Here is a 21,326-nt window from a genome sequence, read left to right on the forward strand (position 1 = left end):
CACAGTTCCAAAATACTTACATCTCCATATTATTAAACCAATTTAGAACTGAGATTATTAGCTAATCTCAGAAAAAACACGAAGAGAAACAATTTCTTTGCATGCAGAAAACAAACCACAGAAGTAATTTAAAAGGCATCTTGATTAGCAACTAGAAACTAAATAATAATGAAAGCAATCTTTGCATCATAGTTACTGGATAATATATAACAAGGCACAATAAACATAACACTGCATTCTGCAGTAGTTGATGTTTTCAAGTGGTCTTCAGCAACAGCTAATCAAACCATCAATCCAGGACTGATTCAAGTTAATATGACAGTAACTTTCAGAAGAAAAGATAGCTACCTCAATGCTATGTAGGAAAAAATTTTGCCATTACCAACATCATGAAGAGCAAGGGCTGGATTCAGTCTGAGATCGAGACATGTAAACGTAGGTATTCACATGTGTGTTAGATATATTAACACCTATATTTTAATCAACAGTGTTCTAGTCAATACAGCAACAGAACCTGCAAGGCTACTCAGCTGACCAACCAGTCAGCATTTAATTTTACTTGAGCCAAATCACCCCTTATGCTCCACTGACTACTGACTGGATCTCCATTGACTGTGACGGAAGTTTAGATACACACATAAACACCCTCTACTTTTAGGCACACAATTGTAAATTCTTTAACCGGAAGCTAGATCCTACCCACAGCTGCAAGTTACACATCTATAGCCAACTAAGGGGCAACTTCACAAGTACTGTCCTTTCTGGGAAAAGAGTCAATGTCCATAGCTTGTCTGATGCTGTAAGTGTTCCAAAATTTCTATGTTACTCTTCAAAGTAGACATGGGAAATTTCCAAACGTAGTGCAACCCCCCCCAAAAAAAATCTCCAGAAGAACCAAATGTCAAAATAAACATGATTGAGGTCAGAATCTTTAGCACAAAGATAGGATTTATTTTTTTTAAATACTTTCACATGGCAATAGTGTTTTCTCAACAGGATCCACTCATAGCCTACCCTGTTCAGATGCTATTTGTAGGTATTTGTAGCCCTCTGGTAGGAATCCATGCAAGGTGTCATAAGACTCTCATTTAAGAGCATGAGAAATCCCATGTCACCTTGAAACCATAACCAAATTTAATCTTATTATAAGGTCAGTTCAATGAATATCCTGAAACTCAAACTAGATTTTGCTTAAATCCTTTGAATATTTAAAAAATGTATCATTCTTGTGAGATAAGCAGCATAGCTTTGAGAGAATACAGGACATAAGTATTATATTTGCATCCTTATTCTCTGCCAGCAGAAATAAAGTATTATAAACACTGAGTTTGAGAAAGGGGTTCCTGTGAGTATCTCAAAAGATGTATCCTTTTTGTGTTTCTGAACCACCACCACTGTCAAAGACACGGCAGAAAGAAAATACAGGAATAGTCAGAGGCCAAACTAGTACACCACTTTAATAACATGTTTGTGATCATGATTGCATCAGATCTCTTAGAGAAAGATGCACTTAAACATCAACCTGTTAACAGAAGTTGCTTTCTCATCTGTATTAGTCAGTGGCTGGCTCACATACTCAGCATTATTGCATTTATCCCCTTCCAAAACAGGAAGTAACCAGAGGTCTAAAGGATTTCTTACAGGATATGAAGAGATTTTTAAAAGTTCATCTTTCAAGGCAGTTGACAAATTCAAAACACAAAACCAACGTGCTCAAAAACAAAGAAAGGAAAAAGAGCTTCTTATTCCCCTAGTTCAAAAAAGCACCACTTTTTACACTTTCAAGGAACATCCAAGACATTTCCATTGCAGCTAAAGAAAGATGAAGCAAAGCAGACTTCCTGAATCAGAGAATACGCCTATTACTCACTTGGATGTGGGTCACTTTAAAGTTAACAGCCTGGATATTGAGAAAAATCTGTTGTTCAGCATGGATTCTTCATTAGTTTCCTTGATTCCCATTGGGTAACCAGACAGAACTCAACTGGACATTCTACTTCTGGTCATTCCTGGATATTCTGGTCAAGCTTCACTTCTGTTGTGAAGGAAATAACAATAATCCCAAAGATCCAGGGCCCTTGCTTGTGCTACATCTTCAGGATCATTTGGTTTGATTCTTAGACCAAATTTTAAAGACTACATACAGCTACCCACCTTAATGCATTTTCTACACAGATATAAAAATCTTCAACTGAGAATTCTGGAGCGTCAAAAATAGAAATAAAAAAAACAACTCTGTACCAAGCTTCCCAGTTGTCGTTATATCCAAAGCTATTCCTCAGACTCCATGTCTTCTACAGACAAAATTGCTGAGTTGAATTATTAACTATTCTTAGTCAATTAATTTATTAAGCATTCCATGTGGAGCCCTTCTAAAATTGTTTACGTGTCATTATAAAGACAGACAGTATCAGCAACTTATCTGTGCATTTAGTCATCTCTAAAAAGAAGTTGTATTCCTGCAAAGAGTTATCTTTTGAAAGGAAAACACAGTATTACCTGATTTCCAATGCCTTAATTTAATAAAGGCTTTGGTTTTGCTTTGTATCAAGGGAATTTATATGTCTGATCATTATTCTAATGTAGTAACATCTACTGCCAGTTTGCTTTAAAACACCACATCTTTGTCCTGATGAAAAAGCCTTCACTTGTGAAGAGTTATGGGAGACTACCAATCCTAGAGACAAAATCATAAGATTTCAAGGATGCATCTGAAAGTCATTTTGTTCCTCAAATTAGCACCAAAAAAGAGAATGAAACTGAATTTTAACACACTTATAGGACCTATTAAGAATTAAATTTAATTCCTAAACTAGAAGAGGAACGTGTAAATTGTTTCAGATTAGGTACAGTTTATACGTTTTTTTAATAAAACACTGATAGAAACACCACTTAGTACAGAACCCAGTCATCTTCAACTACACCAAGTTTCCATCGTAGCTTCCAAAATAATACATCAAAGAGAACTATTACTTTCCAGATACTGAAAAATATGGGTGATAGCCAAGTATTATATTTAGTCACCTCTATTCAAGTAATAAGTATCAGCTAAAGTTTCAGTGCAAATTCACTTCAGAATTCATGTCCAGAATTAGTCTAGCTTGGCATCAAAGTTTTCTTAATTTAGTGTAAATTTATTTTTACAGAAATAAATAAAAACAGTAAATCACAAAGCAACTGACCTAAAAGTCTTCAATCAGATTATTAAATTATAAACACCAATCTACAAAACACGAACAGTCTGCTTGTATATTTTAAAGAATCCTAGTTTTCATACCCATGAACAAAATGTAATCTTATACTGTTCCCTGGAGCTCGCTCTCGTCTCTTAGAAGCTGCACTTTTTCTTTTTTCTTTGCATTGCTCTTTAAGTTGAGGTAGATCTTCTTTGTAAACCTTTAAGAAAGAGTACGCTTATAAATTAAGAGATTCATAAGAAAAGTATGTTTCTGAGAATTCAGCCACAGTTATCACCCACAAAAATGTTACACTGATATCACTGAAAAAAATCTCCAATAACTGTAGCTAGTTATTGTATAGTGTAACTTGTTTTTAAATTACAACCAAAACGCTAATAGAACATGCTAGGAATACATGTAATCACTTTTTGTCCTCTACTGTATCTTAGCATTTTGAATGCGTCACATAATAATAATAATTCTAAAGGTTTTGGTCAGTTCCTGCTCAGCTCTCAGTCTCCCCAGTTTTCAGATTTCAACACGTCTTCATAAAAGAGCAACTTAAACCCTGGGAAGCATTCCAGTTGCCATTAAAACTAAAATCTTTACCTGTCGACGATAGGTGATCTGTGTCTCTTGTTCAATTTCAGAGTCCAGCTCTGGAACATCAGACTGATCTGAATCTGATTCATCACTATTAGAATCAACCAGACTCTCTGCCACCAAGAAAACAGAAACAGGAAATGAAGCAACCTAAACTGCAAACCAGAAAGTGTTTAAAGTAGCTGCTTAATGTTTCTGATTTGATAATCAATGCTTATATTAACTACAACATAAACTGCTAATAACTGACAAGCTGACAGGATCAATTCCACTGCTACAGTAGAAACAAGCCAACTTGTAAGTATGATAATTTTTTTGGTTTTGGGAGCGAGTTAGTTTTCATTCATTAAAATTATTTCAACAACATTAATGTTAGGAGGAAAGGAAGAAAGAAGACCATGAAGTAATGAGTATAAAGCAGAAACTAAGATTTGCAGAAAACTAACAAGAGAAGTAAAGGGCTCCAACGAGAAACTTATGGTTAGGTGAGTCATTGATGTAAGCAGCAATTCTTCAGGTAGATTAGGAAAAAAAAAATCATATATGGGAAGGAAGTGGTAAAATTTCCAGTGACTGTGGAAAAAGAGTAGTCATTTAATGTTTCTGTTTTATATCTGGGGAAAGCCAGATAATGTTGTAGCACAGAGTTTCATTCCAACAGAAACTGCAAGAATGTCCTGGCTGATAAATTATAATATATTTGGATCCTTCTGCAACCTTTGATTGAATGTTGCACATTTTTTGATCAAGAAACCAGACACAAAATCAGTCTAGAACACAAATGGATTTTAAAAGATCTCAAAACATAATTACAAAGAGAGAATCACCACTCAGTAAGAAATGCTTCCAGAAATATGCAATAAAGAGCAATCTTTGGAGCTATACTACTTAACATTTTTATCAGTGATCTAGAGAAAAACAATATTGCTACCGATAAAGGTAGCAGATTACAGAGTTAGAAAAGCCATTAACAGGACAGTTCGCAATAGTGTGACAAAATAGATGTAGGTTGCACATACTGTCAGATAGCCAGAAGTAAGGTTATATATCCAGGAACAAGGAACTGAAACAACACTTTATATATAGAAATTTTATCTTGGGAAGCAGTAGCTAATGAGAAATTGGAGTCATGGCAAATAATTAGTTGAAAATGAATTCATACCATGAAGGATCAAACCAGTTAAAGGCTTTTTAGAGGCTTCATCAAGGAGATGAAGAGAACTATTGCTTCTTTCTGCATTTGGCACTGCCGAGGCCAGCACTGAATCGGCATTCATTTACCTGGGTCCACACTGATACATCTTCATCTGATCTTAGCAACTAAAGGGTGAAACAGCCTATTTAATTGTAATTCTATATACTTATTTTCCCAAAGGAGTCTCTAAATTCCTTTAGGAATTTCCAAGTGAGACACTCAGTTAATTGTTTGATTTGGGGAAACTCAGTCATGAGAATAATTGCTGTATTAGTCACCAGTGGAAACATGATCGACATTTTTTTCCAAATATTCAACACCTATAATCTGCTGGGGGGGGGGGGGGTCAATTACAATGCTTAAATTATCATCTAAATACTTTAAAATTTTAATCAAATGAGCATATACATCTTTTTTTTCCAGTGACATCTGGGCATCCAGTTGTTGTCAATTTAGTAAAGGATGATATGTACAGAATTCATAAATTCTTATCTATGATCTGAACTTTTAAATTTTTCCTTTGCACAGGGAACACAGTCGTGAATTTTTTTCACAACCTTGCTAGACTGAGCATACAGGGTACAGGCAAGTATTAGGCAACGCCATCAGGTACTTCAGGCAGCTGCAAGTTTAAAGAACAATTTTGTGCAGACTGACAATTCTGAATATTTATTGCTATACTTGCACCAAAGAATTTTATTTCTCTTTTAGCCTACCCTCCTCCCACCATTTTTTTTTTTAATAAGTTAACTTACCTAGGTTACTTACCTTGGGGTGCTATATGAAGCGAATCTTTCAACTTCCGGTCAGGGACAAATTTCCACTGAAAGACAGAATGATCAGCTCCCCCAATGGAAACAACCCACTGGTGATCGTGCGACCATCTGACATTTGTAACATGAGCAGAATGACCAAGATATTTTTTAAACTTTGCTCCTAGAACAAGAATAAAAATATCTTTCAATACATGTGAAATAAATGTTTCAGAAGCACCTTAGGAAAACATATCAAGGAACCTCTATAAAAAAGTAATAGTTTAATTAAGGTATTCTAATTACTAGTGATATTTTAATTAATAGCAGCAACTTTTTGCCATATTCCCAAATTTTAATCTAAGACAAATTTTTAACTTTGATTGCAGGATATATCATCTTTAACAAGTCAAACACAAAGAGAGAAGACATATGATAGTGCCGTATGAGATGTACTAAAGGAGGATTTTTAAAAAATTTTATTGTATTATTTTAGTTTTTACAAACGAAGATTTTGACAATTATTATTTCTATATTGAAAAGATGCAGTTATTTAAATGTTAAATGATGTATATTTAGCTCAGTGAAAACACCCCCATATGTGTGCTCGTAGCACTGGTTCCCACTGCTTGTGCAATTTGAGTGCTAAGCACTTCTAGCAATTCATATCCCCACACCTGTAGTAGTAGTAGTAGTAGTGGTAGCAGTAGTAGTATAACTACACCAAGTTAGTATTTTCACTGACTACTACATAATTACAACACAATCATTGCATCAGTTACTAAAAAGAAGTTCCTAACAGCACTCCATTAAACAGAATCTTGTGCCTTTTCTTTGTTTTTATAATTCTAGTGCAAAATAGGCAATAAAAAGGGAACAAATTCAGTCTCCTTCAAATGGACAGAAGACTGTTTTCAGGAAGATATTTGTGGATTACCTCAGGTACCAATAAAAGCCTTATCACTTTAAAAATAAAACTGGAAAGATTTAAAGTTTTTTAATATCACCTTCTACAAAGAGTTGTAGAAGGTGATCTTACGGGGGAATATCAGTCATTTACCAAAAAAAAAAAAAAAAATCATTTCTTTAAGCACATATGGCTTGAAGACATATCCTCAAACCCATCACGAAGATCATGTGGTCATAGCCAGCATTAAACATGCAATGCTGCAAACTGCAATGATGCAATGGTACAACTTTTTTGTTTCCCCTTTCAAAACTTAGAGATTTGATCTAGTCCCCTGGCAAACTTTTTAGGTTAAGAGGACTCTTCTTAAAAGCTAGGGGACATTTCACAGGCTTTCTCTGATCATCATCATGTTACCAGCTTGAAGACAGAGCTCTCTGCTACTGATAACTTGTTACAGTTTAACTTGAATGATGTCTAGAATGGAGTTCTTCAAACAGCTCTGAAAAAATGAAGCCTTTCTCATCTAAAAAGATATATATCTCTCACCTGTTCACTCAGTCCTGAACAGTAAACTTGAAAATTATATACCTTGCTTTAGGCTTCAGTTTTTAAAATCTCACATGAGATTCGTCCTTATTGCTAGTAAAATTTTGAGGAAAAATGTGTTGAAAAAATTTTTAAACTTCAAATAACATACAGTGGCATACTCTGATTACAGGACCAATTTGCTGTTCACTTATTTATTGCTTCTAATCATTTAGTAAAGTTATTTTTTCTAGTTCGTAGCCCAAATCTCCATCACAGATCCAGAGGACAAAGAAAACTACTTGAAGACCAAGGTGAAATACTTAACGATATATATCTCATAAAAGGGTAGATATTGCATCACCTAATGAAATACCATTTAAAAAAAAAAAAAAAGAGAGAGAGAGAGAACTATTTTACAAAATAAAATATATGTAAAACTTTTGGCTATCCTATTTAAAATGCAAATAAAATACTGTTATTATTACAATTGTCAATACATCGGCCTATTATTTTTTTCCACCTTTGAGCTCCAACTTCTAAGAATATTTGCCATTTATATAATTTTCAAAAACCCAGTTTTCTAAAACCTTTTTCTTGAATAACCAAAATTTAAAAATATACGTTTATAATTGAACTTAAAGGTACTACCTTTTCTTAGACATGGGTATCGAAAGAGCTTCACTATTCCATAATCATCAGCTGTAACCATAACTTGCCCAATAAAATTTGCATCCACAGAATTTATATCATTTATATCTGAATATTTGGGCCAGATTCCATTAACTTCAAGGCCAGAAACACAGGTCCACGATGCCCACTGAACGCCTTTTAATTCCTCCTTGTTTGTTACTTCTTTTCCACCTAAGAACAAAAATAAGTGAATATTGAAAAACAGCTCTCTATGCAATTTTAAAGAATGTAAAATTTTTTAAAATTCTCCAGAAAACAAATCCAAGTGAGACAGAATTAAAAACTGACTTCTAAAACTGTCCTGATCGAATATTCCCTCTTATGACCAACAGTATCAGTAGTAAGGCATCTCAAGACTACTAACAGAAGACCATGGGTTTGGTACTTTACAGTCTTTATTATTTCTTGATATCTGCTTGAGGCTGTGTTGTTTTTAAATGCTTATCAAAAAATACATGTAGCCATTCTAAGATAAAGTTTGGAAAAATTCTGTTGCTGAACTCTTCTAGAAACCTAGATTACTTAGAGCAAAAACTGAAGAACTCATTTACATCTGACCACTGTACATTACTGAAAATACCAATTTTATGCTTAGATCCTTGTTATGTTATTTCAAATCAGCTCTATCTGTGATAAGATTGTTCCAATCCCACGAAGTTTCATGTAAGAGCTTAAGTACTGAGTCAGACCAAAGGCCCATTTAATAAATACTGCGTCTTTAGGAATGGCCAGAAGCAGAGTGAAGGAGCAACACAAGAACAATGCAAGAAAACGTAAAAGTTGTGAGTCAGACTGAGTGCACAACTGCAGAACCCGAGCAGGACACTTCCAACAACTCACCTCTCAGACTTCAGTGGTAACAAAACTGAAGGCAACTGGGCTGGGTTTTTTCCCCGTTTTTGTATGGGTAATAGGATTCTGGCTGATGGGATGGGATGGGATGGGATGGGATGTAAGGGGGAGCAGCCTCAGGTACTGTAAGGAGGTAAGTTTTCAACAGGGGGACAGGGCAAGGGAGAACTCAAGTGGACTGGAATAAACAGAGTAAAGAACAGCCATAGAGAAAAGATAACGCAAAATGGCAAATAAATCAGAAACGAAGACTTTAAAGAAAACAAACAAATAAACAAACACCCAAACCACACTCAAGGAAAAGTTCAACTACTATATACCCCTCCAAAAACTGGAAACGAACTCAAGTTCCCTGTTTGAAGATCCTTCAGCTCTGATGAAATAACTGCACCCTTTGACAAGGTTTACCTTGTAATCTCTTTCAATCACTAATCCATGTAAACGATTACTACTAATACTGGTTATATCCATGACTAAGTCCTACAGATCTTGTACTAGGCAACTGTAAATTCCTTACTCATTTATAGTGGAATTTCAAGAGTTATATGATTCTGATCATTATTTTAAAATATTTAGGAGATTCCTCTAACTTCACTGACTTTACTAAACTTTTTTCATAAACAAGCTTTCACAATCCTACGTTCTAATATATCAAGAAATTCCAGGCTGAAAGCTGCCTATATAACTTCAAATTGCTCCTCCTGTGTGTAACTATCTGTTACAGTCTAATTAAATTCTCACTTACTGTCTTTTCTTAACATATCTTCTGTCTCATTCAGTGCACAAAATCAAACTTTTGCAGAGAATGAATTAGATGCTTCAGCAAAAACAGTCACGAAAAGCTCCACGGAACTATGAATAATGTACAGTGCAAAGCATAAACATTGTATAACAAACAAAGGGACAATATAATAAGTGGTGATGCTAATAAATACTTACTACAAATATGATGAGTGGGAAAAATATAGAATGATGTTATGTAAAGAGTGTATACACACAGAAGAAACAAGTCAAACCTTGACACAAACATTGCCCTTGACATACTGTAATCAGGACTACTTAAATTTGAAGCTTTAAGATATATGTACTATGTGCCTATGTCCTCTGCAGAGGGAATTGTCTTAATGAAAACTGTTTTCAAGAGTATGGGACAGTTCAGTCAAGTTTTCAAGACAGTGTTGTCTTGAAAATATTTACAATAATGGGGTTGTCACAAACTTTGAATCTGAAAACTATATTTTAATATTATGTTATACACTAATTTTCTTTAATAGTCCCCTGCCATAAAAAAAGACACATTTGAACTTGTGTTATCAGTAGACTGCCCAGCTAAAATTTTATTTTGATATTTTTATTCATTTTGAAAGTTGCATGATTGAATCATATATGTATCACAGCTTCAATATTTCTTTTGTTTCCAGTAATTCCTAACATTCTGGCATCCTTATATCAGGTACTCTTATTTTCTCTACAGTTATCTAATCCCATTATACTTCCAAATTAATCTGCATTCCGATTGTTTCTATCTATTACAAATTTCTCACTGTAAAAGCTCTTTTAAGTTAAATTCCTCAGTTCTGCTGCAAACATAGTTCTAGAAAACCAGATGACTCTTCCAAGATGCAACATATTGATTTTTCCACACATTTTAAAAAACATACAGTGCAAGCAAATGATAATCATTTAATATCCAAGCTCAGTAAGTACAAAGCTATTAAGATATTGCAAAATTGAATTTGAAAGCAATACTTTTCTTTTTCTAAAGAAGAGGGAGCACAGATTTAGTTTTGAGAAATAAAATAATTATAAGCCAGCATCTCTACCATGAAATGATGCATTATAAAGAAGAGTAAACATATAAGAATAAAAATATTTAAGTAACTTTGCCAGAAAATCCTGTACTTATTAAAATATAGCAAATATTTACATGAACTTAGACAGAAATTTCTCTATAACCCAGTGCTTTGAACAAGGATCTATATTTGGCTGTTTTTACAAAACTACTATACATTCTTTCTGTAGTAAGTAACAAATATCATAAAGGCAACTCAGATTCTTACTTGGCATCCTGTAAAAAAGTCTTTTCCCATTGCCATCGTTGGTCTGTAAGTATTTACTGTCTGAAGACCAATCCATATGGGTGATGAAACTTAAAGATCCAATACATTCCCCAACTTTCTTGTATCGCTGAACAACACCATATATATCCACAGAGCTGTCATTGGAACCAACAGCTAGGAAATTCCCATCTGGTGAATATTTCAGTTCATGAATAGCTTCTTTCCTGTCTTTGATATGAACAACCTCAGTCATATCTCTGCAGTATGAAAGAAAGCATGTCATAAGTATAGAAGAGCCTTATCATACTGTCAAGTTCCCAGTTTTAAAAAATGGACAAAATTGTGAAATGATGAAGTGAACTTCACTACCATATGTGCAAACACAACACCACTATTTTTAAAGTTGGGTAGGGCTTCATGGCCAAAAAAAGAACAGGGAACAGTGACACAAGAAGGTGCTGCACTGGGCTGAGGGAGAGCGAACAAAAGGAACTGTTCAAGCTGGGTCCACAAAAAAATTTAATCAGACAGACTACCAGGGAAGAAAACTTCACTGACATGAGACACAGATCTCATTTTCCCTTTAAAACTGTGGCATCACAGCAACAAGGCAACACTTTGTATGTGTGATGCGCTGACAGCAGCATTCCAACGCATGGAAACAATTTAGGAAGTAATGAAAATTTATTTCTTAATAATTCAAGAATAATTAATAAAGCTAAAACCTAAAGTAAAACACTTCCTAGAACGCTGCCATTCTTTACAATTAGACCAATATACTTTTTCAAATGTTTTGTTATGGAACAATACGAATACACGTAGCACACACATTTAAAAAATCTGAGCCCCCTCAAGATCAGTAATTTAAAACAGAAATGTAAGCGATCTCCTCATGTATGGTCACTACAGTGTCAATATACATACAACTTACAAAAGCAATTAGATAACATGCTTGAAAAAGTTAATAATGTATCTATTTTTAATTTTTGTAACATACCTGACTCGAAGCACAGTGAAAGAGCCATCCTTCATTCCAAGAGCAAGATGGATTCCATCAGTACTAACCGCAGCACAGCGAATGGGTTCCTCCATATTGCACCGGGCAATCAGAGCATGGTCTATTAAACTCCAAATTCTAAAATAAAGTAGTAATTACAAATGTAAGGAGTAGTTTGTAACTGTGTCATAGATAGCATGAAGCCTGCAATTTCTGCAGAATGCTGGACGTCGTAGTGTCCTATTTTAAAATAATTTTCCACAAGGAAAATCTAAGACAAAAGTGTGAATTTTGCACACACCAAAGAATATTCTTGTATCTAAAATAGCAAGAAAATATCTAATGAGAAAATGCAGGGGCAGATTGATTTTGTTTGACCTTCTGAATATAAAAAGGATGACAACATATGACAATACATACTTTTAGACCACTCTGTGAAAATTCCACTATTTTGTTAACCATTTTATCCAAGAAGAACATTAAAGAACAATTTAAGACTTCGCTCAGTAAACATATCCTTTCCTATTAACAAGTCATTATTCATAACTCCTTACATATAACTAGATAATATTATAACATCTAAGTTTTTACTACAAGATACGTTACAACATCTATCATTTACAAGATATATCTACAATTCTAGAGCATTATTTCAATATTCATAATTCAGTTACTGTTTTGCTTAACCACGTTACACTGAAGATATTTAATAAAAATGCAAACACATTTAATTTCCAAGAAAGATAAAAGGTGTTTTTGACAAAAAAAGATGAACTTGTAAAAGGGAGTAATTTACTGGGTTTTCTCAGAATATAGATTCAATTTACTATGCATGCATTAAGCTTGATGAAACTCCCAAACTAAAAGTTAATTTGCAGCATGTGAAAAAGTGAATATGGTAAGAGTAAAAATTCTAAGTTTTTATTACAATTTTTTTCATTGTAACCTGTGAATGCCTAACGTAACTCCTGAAAAGGAAACACTTACAGGATACTTGTGTATGACTGCTTAATTTTAGGCTAAATTAAATTTGTTCAAATTTTGTACATTTCATTTTTGTGAAATATACATTTCCACTATATTTTATTACTGGAGAGCACTAATTTCATGCATAATTTAACTGGTTCAGAAGCACTTCGATGCCACATTTTAATACCTTTAAAATGTAAACATTTTAATTTGCTTATCTACAAAATGAGCTGTTTGTATAAAACTGTACGCAGTTAAACAAACAAACAAACAAACAAGATTTAACCTGACTGATCGATCATCACTTCCAGTCATTGCTAGCGGCTTTGTAGGATGTACAGCCAAAGCCCACAGCTCTCCTTCACAGTGCCCCTGCATTATCAGGAAAGGCTTATTACGCTCATGCACCACAATTTCAAAAATTTCACTGTCTTGTGTCCCGACGAGTATGTGGTCTCCTCTCCAGCAAACACTTCTTACAGACAGACCTGTAGAAGAGATTGTTACTGAGAGATACATCCTGAGAATTTGTGAAACAAAAGTAACATAGCACATGAAAAAACAAAAAAGCAAGAAAATGTCAAGAAGTATCCATGTACCTTATCTTATTCCTCCATTTACTCCTTTTATCCATTCCATACAACACATACTGCCCTTGGAACATTAACTTCTCAAGCTTAGTATTACAAAAATTTTAAAATAAAATATGAGCCTTATTTTAGTAAAGGACATGTAGCCAATTCTGGTATTACAAGAACTCTGACAGAGAAAGATAATACTGACATTTGCATCTAAAATTATTCATTAAATGTCTTTAAATTTCAACAAAGGTAGCAGACAATATAAATTACAATTTCTGATCAAAGTATGGACCTTAGTACTAGCTAGATGAACCTAAATTATATACGTGACAGAAGCATCAGTGGAACATGCATTGTATGTAAGACAGAGCCCACTTCTCCCCAAGCTTGTTTCTAAGATGCTCCTCCTAAAGCAAATCTTCGTAACGTCTTAATAGTACCGGGAAATATTTTTCCCACTAAAAAGAAAATAAAAATAAATCAAACTGAAACAACATATAAAGAGATGCATGTTAGAATTTAGCATGCATTTCTAACAACTGAATTAGTTTCCAGGCTTACAGTGGATGTGAGCACTCACAGGCTGCACTTTTTTGTAGATAAGGTTGGGAATAAGAAAATGGAAGTTAGGACAGTTGTACACTGAGAACCCAGTCTTAGTTGCCCAATTTTAGGAATATGCACCTTTCAAAACAGGCTGTATTTATTACATTCCGATAATGCAACTCAATTTTGCCAATTTCAGATGTAGATAACCAGATGGTAGCAATGCCTAACTTAATTCACTTGGCCTAAACACTGACTTTCCTGGAGAGTAGTTCAAGAATGATCTCTGAAAGACTAGTCTGGATTAATACACGAGATAAAATTATATCTATCAGATGAAAGAAAGGAATATTGTAATGCTATGAGTTGATGTGTTTCTGAAAAAATATTTCTAACTATGTAGAGGGAAAAGAAGAGCCTTATGTTATTAAATTTACATTGGAAAAAAACTGCAAGACTCGGAAACTGAATGGGTGGGTTAACAGGCCAGTCTGGTGCATCCGCACTGATGTTTTAATTCTGACAAAGCTAGCTTTCAAAGCAAAGCTCCTGATTGTGCCTACTTACCATGCTTTGCATTACAAGATAGCCTTCAAATGCATAAATAAGACTCCCTCCATATGAAACAGAACTGAAAGATGGGCTCCAGGAGTGCATGCAGTGCACTCCAACTGCAATACAATGTTCAGTCCACTGAACCAGACTAGAGCTAACACCTCTCAAATACCCCTCAAAATACATATGTATTGTGCTACTCTAACACTCCACACCAACTGTTTTGCTTTAAGATTTGTTCCTATTGTGCTGCACTGGTGAATATAACCACCTTACCATTCAGCCCTATAATCTAGACATTATATGGCTATATTGTCTACAGTGATTAAAAAATAAAGAAACAACCAACCAGAATCTTTGATGAAAGATTATTAAGACATATGTTTTTGGAACTTGGAACTTCTTATGGTAGAGGGAGATATTTTGAAAAACAATTTGACTACTTGGAGAGACAACTAATTGCTCTGTGAGCCATTCACAGGGATACAGAACTTGAGTTCATGTTCACAGATAAAATTACCAAGAGGTGAGGTACAGAAGCAGCAGAGAATGGAATTAAGAAAACGAATAGAAGGACAGATTGTAAAGGCAATCCTCAAAAGGATACAATAAGTAAAAAAGACTGAAGGGAAAAGATTCAGGAAACTGAATTTATTAAAGACAGGATTTTTAAAAAGCTATTAGCTCTGTCATGGGCATTTGACAAGTCAAAAAGATGAGGATGGAGTTCACATAAGTGATCAAGAACCACCAAAACAGTTCATGGCAAGAGTCTGTTCCATCAAAAGTAAAGGAGACAACCTGGAGTGGAGAACAAGTTTGAAAGAATGAAACAGGGAATGAAACACAGCTTTCAACTACATGCAACAGAGCTGAGAAACAGCATGTGAGTACATTTAAATTTAAAACAGAGTCACTGTACCACAGAGCATTTAAAATAGAGTGTATTCCATCTTGTTGCAATATTTCACAATCTTGGTGGGAATGCCAAGTCAATTACAGAATACAAAGATTTAACTTGTAATCAGTTATTTATTGACCCTGAATATCTGATTGCCATCAGACATTCTACCACATTGTCAAATTCTTGGCAAGATAGAAAATAACAAAGTGACTGGGGGCAAAGAAAACCAAATGCCAACAAAAGCAATATTGTAAGTGACATTAGTGCTTCAGTATATGTTTGTATTCTTTTCCTGAATCACTACAGCAACAATATCTACAACACTGACAAAACATGCTATAGACTGATAGATATAAAATTTTAGCGTGACATAAACCGTAATTGAAGTCACAGGTATATGTAAGCAGCGTTCTAAGTACTATGAAACCGTAGATTACTTCCAAATAGTTTTTATGAAAATTTGGATAAACAGTAAATGCAATTTCTGTATTCCGCTGTTTTACATTGTAGATTTCACTGTCTCTTCTAAGTTCTCTTAAAGTATTACTGTTCCTTGTTAAAATCTGCTGTACAAGAGAAAAAATGTGCATTTTATTGGTTTAAAAGAAAAAAATTAAATCTCTGTGTCTACAACTTCATAGTATGTTTTACAGTAACTCTGAAGGACTACGTGACCTTCATACTAGTGGGCATGATCAAATTTCTTTTCTAGCAAATAGTTCACAGTAACATACATGAAACAACCTTTTTGGTTTTTTAAAGTCTTTTCTTGTTCAAAACACTGGTACATTTCCTACCTCATTGGTATATCAAAAGTGATAAACTTCTTTTTACCTTTATAACCCTGGTCTGTTTCCCTGAGATCAATCACAGTAATTGGTTTAAAATTTAAGTCCCACAAGCGAACACAGCCATCCCTGCCACCAGTGGCAAACCCCTCTTCGCATGCATTCATGCTGAAAATTCCTGCCTAAAGAGAGAAGAAAGTTATTTTTAACAATATACACAGATAAGAGATACCGATATGGAAAGTGGAACTCTTGTCCAAGCCAGTATCGTCTTCCTGTCTTCCTAGCTGTTATGGTGTTGAAAATAGCATAAACATATGCAACTAATACAAGCTTTAAACATGAAAGTCAGAAATGGAAACAAAACAAGCAGAATTCACATTCAGTGACAAACAGTAAGATACGAGAATTGCTGCAATACTTCTTTCATCCTGATGATGATGATCGTAGTGATGCTGCTTCTTATCCCTAGAAAGAGTTTAGTTTCATATCCTCTTGCCGTAGGGCCTGGTCCAACTCTCACAAATATCAGCAGGAAGATTTCCACTGATCTCTGTTAGGCTTGGTTCAGGGCCTTTGTTGCTATTACTCAGCTTCTATGCAACCAGACAAAAAACATCTGGGATTTTTTTACATTTTAAGCCAAGGAGGATCGATTTAAAATTTAAGTTTAGAAGCAAAATGTAAGAAAAACAGTGATCACTTTACACCATTTAAAAATACATAATACAAGCTCTTATTTTAAAGGTGCACATCAGGAAACAAAACCTAACATATTTTCTTTAACTCATTTGATACATGTTTTCTTCAGGATAACGAAGAGGCAAGGATGATATATCTATTATTAAAAGAAAGATACTGTATCCAGATAGCCACTATATTTAATGTAAACATGATGCATTATCTAAACAGCATACACACTTTTTTTTAAAGTACCTACACAACTCACTAGTCTTATTTTCATAAGTAGTTCATGCATTTCAGTAAGCAAAGCTACTGAAAGGGCAAGTTTGGCTAATAAGCCTATGAGAAGTTAAATAAAAATTGTTCTATATTTATTGAAAATATTTAATATTCAGCTATGACAAAAGAAAACAGGAGAGCATTAAAAACAGTGGAAAGGAAAATCTGTCTCTGTAACTCCTGTCGAAAAGAAGGTAGAACAGCCAATAACAGACATATATCTTCTATAACATTGTTCTGAAATTTCAGTTTTGTAAAGAAGTAAATGTAAAGTTCCAATAGTTTCTTCGGTTGGGGGTTCTGGATTTTACAGTAATGAAGCACATAAACCCCAAAAGTGAAAGCAATTTGCAACTGAGAGATTGGCTTTTGGGGGAAAATAAAGCTGTACACTTACAGAACAAATTAGCATCCAGTGTTGTGGCTCGTGAGAATTCCCAGATACTCATGACTATTCTCGCCTACCAAGCTGTTTTTTCTTCTTAAATTTTAACTAAGGAAAATATCATAATGGACTGATCATAATGAAATATGGAGTCTGCTTCTCTAGCATCAGGTAACAAGGATATCATTTTTCAAGTTGAGAAAAAAGAAATCTCTCAGCTTTTAAAAAAAATGCGTATTATTACTAGAATGTCAAATGACAATCAAAACCGAAAGACTAGGGTGACAGAAATCCAATTTTTTGACGTGTCATGTCCATCCTCAGGATACAGACTTTTAAGACAAGCCATATTTTCAGGAGTAGTACGTGCCTAAACAGAAATGTAGTGGAATTTTTAAGTCATAAGCAGATTAGAAGGCTAACTCCCATTATCTCTAACGTCCTGCAAATCCTCTTTCTGTTTCTTTAGGAGCCTAGAGATTTTTGAAAATACAACCCAAACTGTATTTGTTTCCCTGTGTGTGTGTCTGTCTGTCTGTCTGTTTTACTGCATTAACCTTTTAGCGTCACTGAGCAAATAAAAGGCTAGAGGAATTTTGGCTCATTTTGTACCATATACTGAATTCTGAATATACTGAATACCACATATTCCCAGGTTCTGGCATATTTAAATCTTTTAAAGCTCTTTTTGGAATGCAACCTTGATAATAGAATTATTCTCTTTTCTCTAATTAACTCCTTCCAAAATCCATGATTTAATTAGCCAGTATTAAAAAAAGAATCAGACATTTGGCGATGTGGGAAGCTGGCTGAATGTTCTGAAGATAAGATCAAGTGGATCCAGGATTAATCTGTTTTCCATTTCACAGAATACCCTTATCTTAAAAAGGACATACTGGTTGTCAAGGAGATTTGGCAGATGTTGTGCCTGCTCAATCTATTGAATGCAACAGGACATTCTCCTTTCAGTCTATGTGCCACTGGAATAGAAGAATTAGATGAAAACTAGAAAAAACGTCTCTTATTAATGGGAACTGTAAGTACCTAATGGAAGAAGCTGAGCTTAGCTACTCTTCATTTATTAGTTAGCCCCACACTTAATGGGGAAAAGACAGATTCTTTACTCTGGTAGCTTGGCCAGTCATAATTCTTCCACTAAATCTTTTCTTTTAGAAACTGTCAAGATTGTTAATGCAAATCAGCTTCGGAGTCTTCATGCTTCTCTTAATCCTTCAGCCTGAAATTTTTTTTAACATAATTTGATTCTTGATGGTCGATAGCCTTCTAGCAGTAATGAGAGACAAACAATTGCATTGACTTTGTTTGATCCAATTCAATAATGTGAGCAAAGATTGATTGTGCTTCTGAATCAAAATAAAAGGTGTAGATCAAAGTCTTCCATCTTAAAAGTTACAAAGTTTGACACATGGATTGCATTCTTCTGTTACTATTTTTTTTACAATACACTTCCTAATGAACAGAAAAATTCTGGAAATAACATCTCAAATTGATCAGCAGTTTTCTCAGAATGCAGAATATTTCCTATTTTTCCAATGTAACAAGCTGGTATCACATCTGTGTTCCCTCAAATTCGAAAAAATAGTTGAATGAGAGCAAACAAAGAAATAAATGCCCAGATCTACCAGAAATCATAGTTGAAAGCTGGAGAAGTACAAGAAGAACTTGATAAAGATCGCCTCTACTGCATGAATATTTTGCCACTGCTCATGTCCAAGAAACTTCCAATAGTAAGGCAGTCTCAGGTTTTCTATTGCTGCTGGACCTATCTTGCCTCCAATACACAAAAATCAAGTGTTATCTAAATGCAGTCATTTACCTAAAATCCACCACACTAACTCTGACTATGCAATTCCTAAAACACATGACTGCAGTTAGCTATAATTAGGACCAAGCTTGAAAGATCATATGGAACCTTCAGAAGCAACTGACTACTACGGAGCAATATGGAGAACAGAAACATTCTACCAGTTCAATAAGAACTCCAGTGCCTCCTTTTTACTCCTAGATACAATTCAGGACATAGATGCTAACATGTAAAGCCACACATATGTTAGGCACTTATTCTAAGATACTGTCTCTCCCAATACCGCATAGCAAGGAAATGGATTGTAAACATTTAAGGTTGGTGTTAGTAAGTTTACAGTGGAGAGCCACTACTGTGAAATTTAATCTTCCTATCTAATAAATCACCCATAAACCAGTTACAAAATAGGCATATTACTATAAAAAAAAAATTTAAAAGTTGCCTATACGCCTCTCATTGGCTGAAATAAGTGGACAGTTACCTTTCAAATCCATGTCTAGTCTAAGCAGTAGAAGAAAAATAGTGCATGACAACATATTGGTACATGATACCAGCTTAAAACCATTCATTTAAGTTCATTATATTGTTTCCATCTATATTTAATTAGTATTCAGCCAGCTGACATAGGTGTGCAATAGTTTTAACAGACTGCCTGTTATTTAACCTCGAACCTGTTATTTAACCTCAGTTTCTGACATCAATCCACACAACTTTAATGTGTGCCTCTGAAAGACTATCTCAAAATAAATTATTCAGCTGCTGAGAAAGCATCTTATGTATATTTACTATGCAAGGCAAAGGCATAGCACACAAGAATCTTTAAAATGTACAATGTTTTTAAATAAGCTTACTATTTTGTTTTAATACCTGAGTAACATCTTGTGTATATATCTTAATAGTCATGGATTACCTTGAATTTAGAACATGTAAGATGATGAAATAAATAGAAGAATCTCTAGACTGTTGTTTGCACTGGTACAAAAATGAGACAGCTAATAAAAGACTTTTTTTTTTTTAAGTCAAGGTATATATTAACTTTCCAGAATCAGATGCACTGCCTAGAAATAACCTCCTGAAGTACTACCAGTGCCAATGACCTTACATATGCTTTCATGTTGCTCTGTTTTCTTTCTCCCTTTTAAAACTTTCATTATTAGTATTATTATTTCAGAAAGATCAGCAAAACTAGAATTTGAGTGTAACATTGCCATCCAGTGTTCCCTGCACAGGAACCCTGTACCTTTACTCTTAACCCCTGCTCGTTTCCATTTTTTCCTACTTTTCATTCCTACTTCTACGTAGTGAACTCTCCAGTTCTCTTCCAGCTAATTCTCCAGTCATGCCAACCTATTTGCCTTCAATTTTTTGTTTCTACTCAGTCAGGAATCTGCCGGAAACTCTTCTTTCCTCCATCTACAGTTCTTAGTATCGCTGTGACAGAAGACAGATAATCTGGCTTAGCTGTGAATTCTTATTTTGCTTGCTAGTGTTAACGTTGCTATCTGTTTCCTCGGGTGCTTATACTGGGACAGCATGGTTTATTTTTGACATTGAATTACTCTTAAAATAAAAAAAGTCTTTTCAGCTAGGGTAACTGTAACAAAGACAGACAACCTTTGAAAAGAACCCATTTTCTATATTAATGCAGCCCACTGCCAGCTGGATGGACTATATCCCCACATCACTAACGTGCTTTAGAAAATGTTTTCCTACACCTCAGATACCTACTGTTTTTGCTGCAAGAAAGGAATACATGATACTTTATGCAAATAATGAGACGTTTTCCTTGAATAAATTTTCAGTTTAATTCAAGCCTGTTGAGGAGTAATGATGCGGGATGATAAACAGGCATGCAGGGATGACAATTCCAACACTAGCATACTGAATGGAAATTTATATCAATTCCCTACTATGCACACACTGTGCTTTTAACAACATATGCACATCATAAATGTTATCATTTACACTTGCATTTTCTTTTAAAAGAATGGACAAGAAGGACATGATTTATAAAATTAAGTACAAAATAACTGTAAAATATGAT

General features: G+C 34.4%; 1 protein-coding gene across 9 annotated transcripts in view; it reads right to left on the reverse strand.

Moving 5' to 3' along the window:
• The window catches only part of EML5 (EMAP like 5), a 120,103-nt gene that overhangs the window by 66,844 nt on the left and 31,933 nt on the right, over positions 1–21,326 (reverse strand). For all 9 annotated transcript variants that reach the window (XR_012043041.1, XM_072864956.1, XM_072864955.1 and 6 more), the window contains exons 6-13: positions 16,156–16,291; positions 13,022–13,223; positions 11,767–11,904; positions 10,770–11,026; positions 7,816–8,028; positions 5,746–5,913; positions 3,789–3,895; positions 3,278–3,396 (exon numbers count right to left, since the gene is read on the reverse strand). Coding sequence is in view for 8 of the 9 variants with exons in the window: in XM_072864956.1 (XP_072721057.1) it covers positions 3,278–3,396; positions 3,789–3,895; positions 5,746–5,913; positions 7,816–8,028; positions 10,770–11,026; positions 11,767–11,904; positions 13,022–13,223; positions 16,156–16,291 (1,340 nt within the window). In the remaining variant the exon portion in view is untranslated. The remainder of the gene's footprint in view (positions 1–3,277; positions 3,397–3,788; positions 3,896–5,745; positions 5,914–7,815; positions 8,029–10,769; positions 11,027–11,766; positions 11,905–13,021; positions 13,224–16,155; positions 16,292–21,326) is intronic.

Source organism: Ciconia boyciana, chromosome 6, assembly GCF_034638445.1.
Source record: "Ciconia boyciana chromosome 6, ASM3463844v1, whole genome shotgun sequence".
NCBI lineage: Eukaryota > Metazoa > Chordata > Aves > Ciconiiformes > Ciconiidae > Ciconia > Ciconia boyciana.